Below are 1,400 nucleotides of genomic sequence, written 5' to 3'. Positions count from 1 at the left end.
AATTATTAATATTTACTATTATTCCAATTATATGTGGAACAATGTATAATCTATATTCTCTAGATTCTACATTTTACGTGACGTCAATACTTCGATATAGTAATTAAACATATGTATTTTTTTTGTATTATTTTGAACAGAAATAATATAGAGAATATTTAATATCTGTAGTATAACAAATAAATAAATTATATATTTTTAATATTTAGGAATGAATACAAAATATATTATTTAATGAAAAATAATTTTTTTTTTTCTTTAATAACATTAAGATAAAATATATATAAAGCATTTATAATTTTATTTTCCCTTGTAAATATTGTAGAGTTCATCATAGTTATATATGTATTATTATAATTTAAAAAAAAAATAAAAATTAATAAAACAAAATTAAATAAATAATATATTAGCTTTTATTATTTTAAGAGTATCTTATTATTCTTATTATTTTCCTTATAATATATAATATAATATAATAATACAAATTTATATCATGGAACAAAATATTAAGTCAATCTTATTTATTAAAATTACTTTGTTTATACTTTTAAACTGGTTCTGTCATTTTAACAATGTTGCGGTATGAATATATTATTTAAGGATATTTTTACTTTTTGTATATTTTGTGTTTTATTTAAATTAACACTGTTATTTTCCATTATTTTATTTATTCTACTAATTAAAAAATATTTTTGTTCTTTTTTTCTTTTTTTTTTTAGTGTACTTTTATTACATCTATAAATTATAATTGTAACGTTGGTACAAAAATAGCTTCAAGAACTCATAGATTACTAGCAAAATATAAACAGTATAAGAATTCCTATATAACAAGGTTAAATGAGAATATATCACACAATGATGGAGTATATGAAAAAGAAAACATGTATAATAAAAAAAAAAGGATCGTGGCAGAAAAGAAGCAATCTAATAGATCTTTATTAAATAAGGGGCAATACTATACAGAAATTGTCAATTATAATAATGGAATGTTTGATGGAAAACATTTCCATTTTGAAAAAAAATGGATTAAAAAAATAGATTATGATAATTTTCTTGAAAGAAAAAGGAGAATTTGTGATATAGTTTTAAAAAAGATAAAATATAAAAATTACGGATATATAGTTGCTATATTTTTTATTTTTTCCTTGTTTGCAGTAGCAATAGACACAATACCAAGATTAAAGCCTTTGCATGAAGCTTTTAAATCTCTTAATGATGGTGATATATTGAAAAGTATGTATGATTTTGTAAATAGCTGGGGAGATTCAGTAAATAAATATATTTATATTACGTTATATTGTGTATTTATGCTTATATTGATTATTGTACTTGTAATGGGAATTTGCAAGATCTTAAGAAATAATGAAAAATATAATAAAATTAAGTTGATGATCCAGTAA

The 1,400-nt window shown here is 19.2% G+C and overlaps 1 protein-coding gene across 1 annotated transcript; it reads left to right on the top strand.

The window, feature by feature from the left end:
* Positions 1-493: 493 nt before the first annotated feature.
* Positions 494-1,400, top strand: PmUG01_01011400 (fam-m protein; the record flags this gene model as incomplete). Its single annotated transcript, XM_029007388.1, has 2 exons — positions 494-580; positions 720-1,400. 2 exons carry the CDS (start codon positions 494-496, stop codon positions 1,398-1,400), a joined length of 768 nt encoding a protein of 255 aa, XP_028859924.1.

Source organism: Plasmodium malariae (genome assembly GCF_900090045.1).
Source record: "Plasmodium malariae genome assembly, chromosome: 1".
NCBI classification, from domain to species: Eukaryota; Apicomplexa; class Aconoidasida; order Haemosporida; family Plasmodiidae; genus Plasmodium; species Plasmodium malariae.
This window is presented reverse-complemented; position numbering and strand designations above follow the sequence as displayed.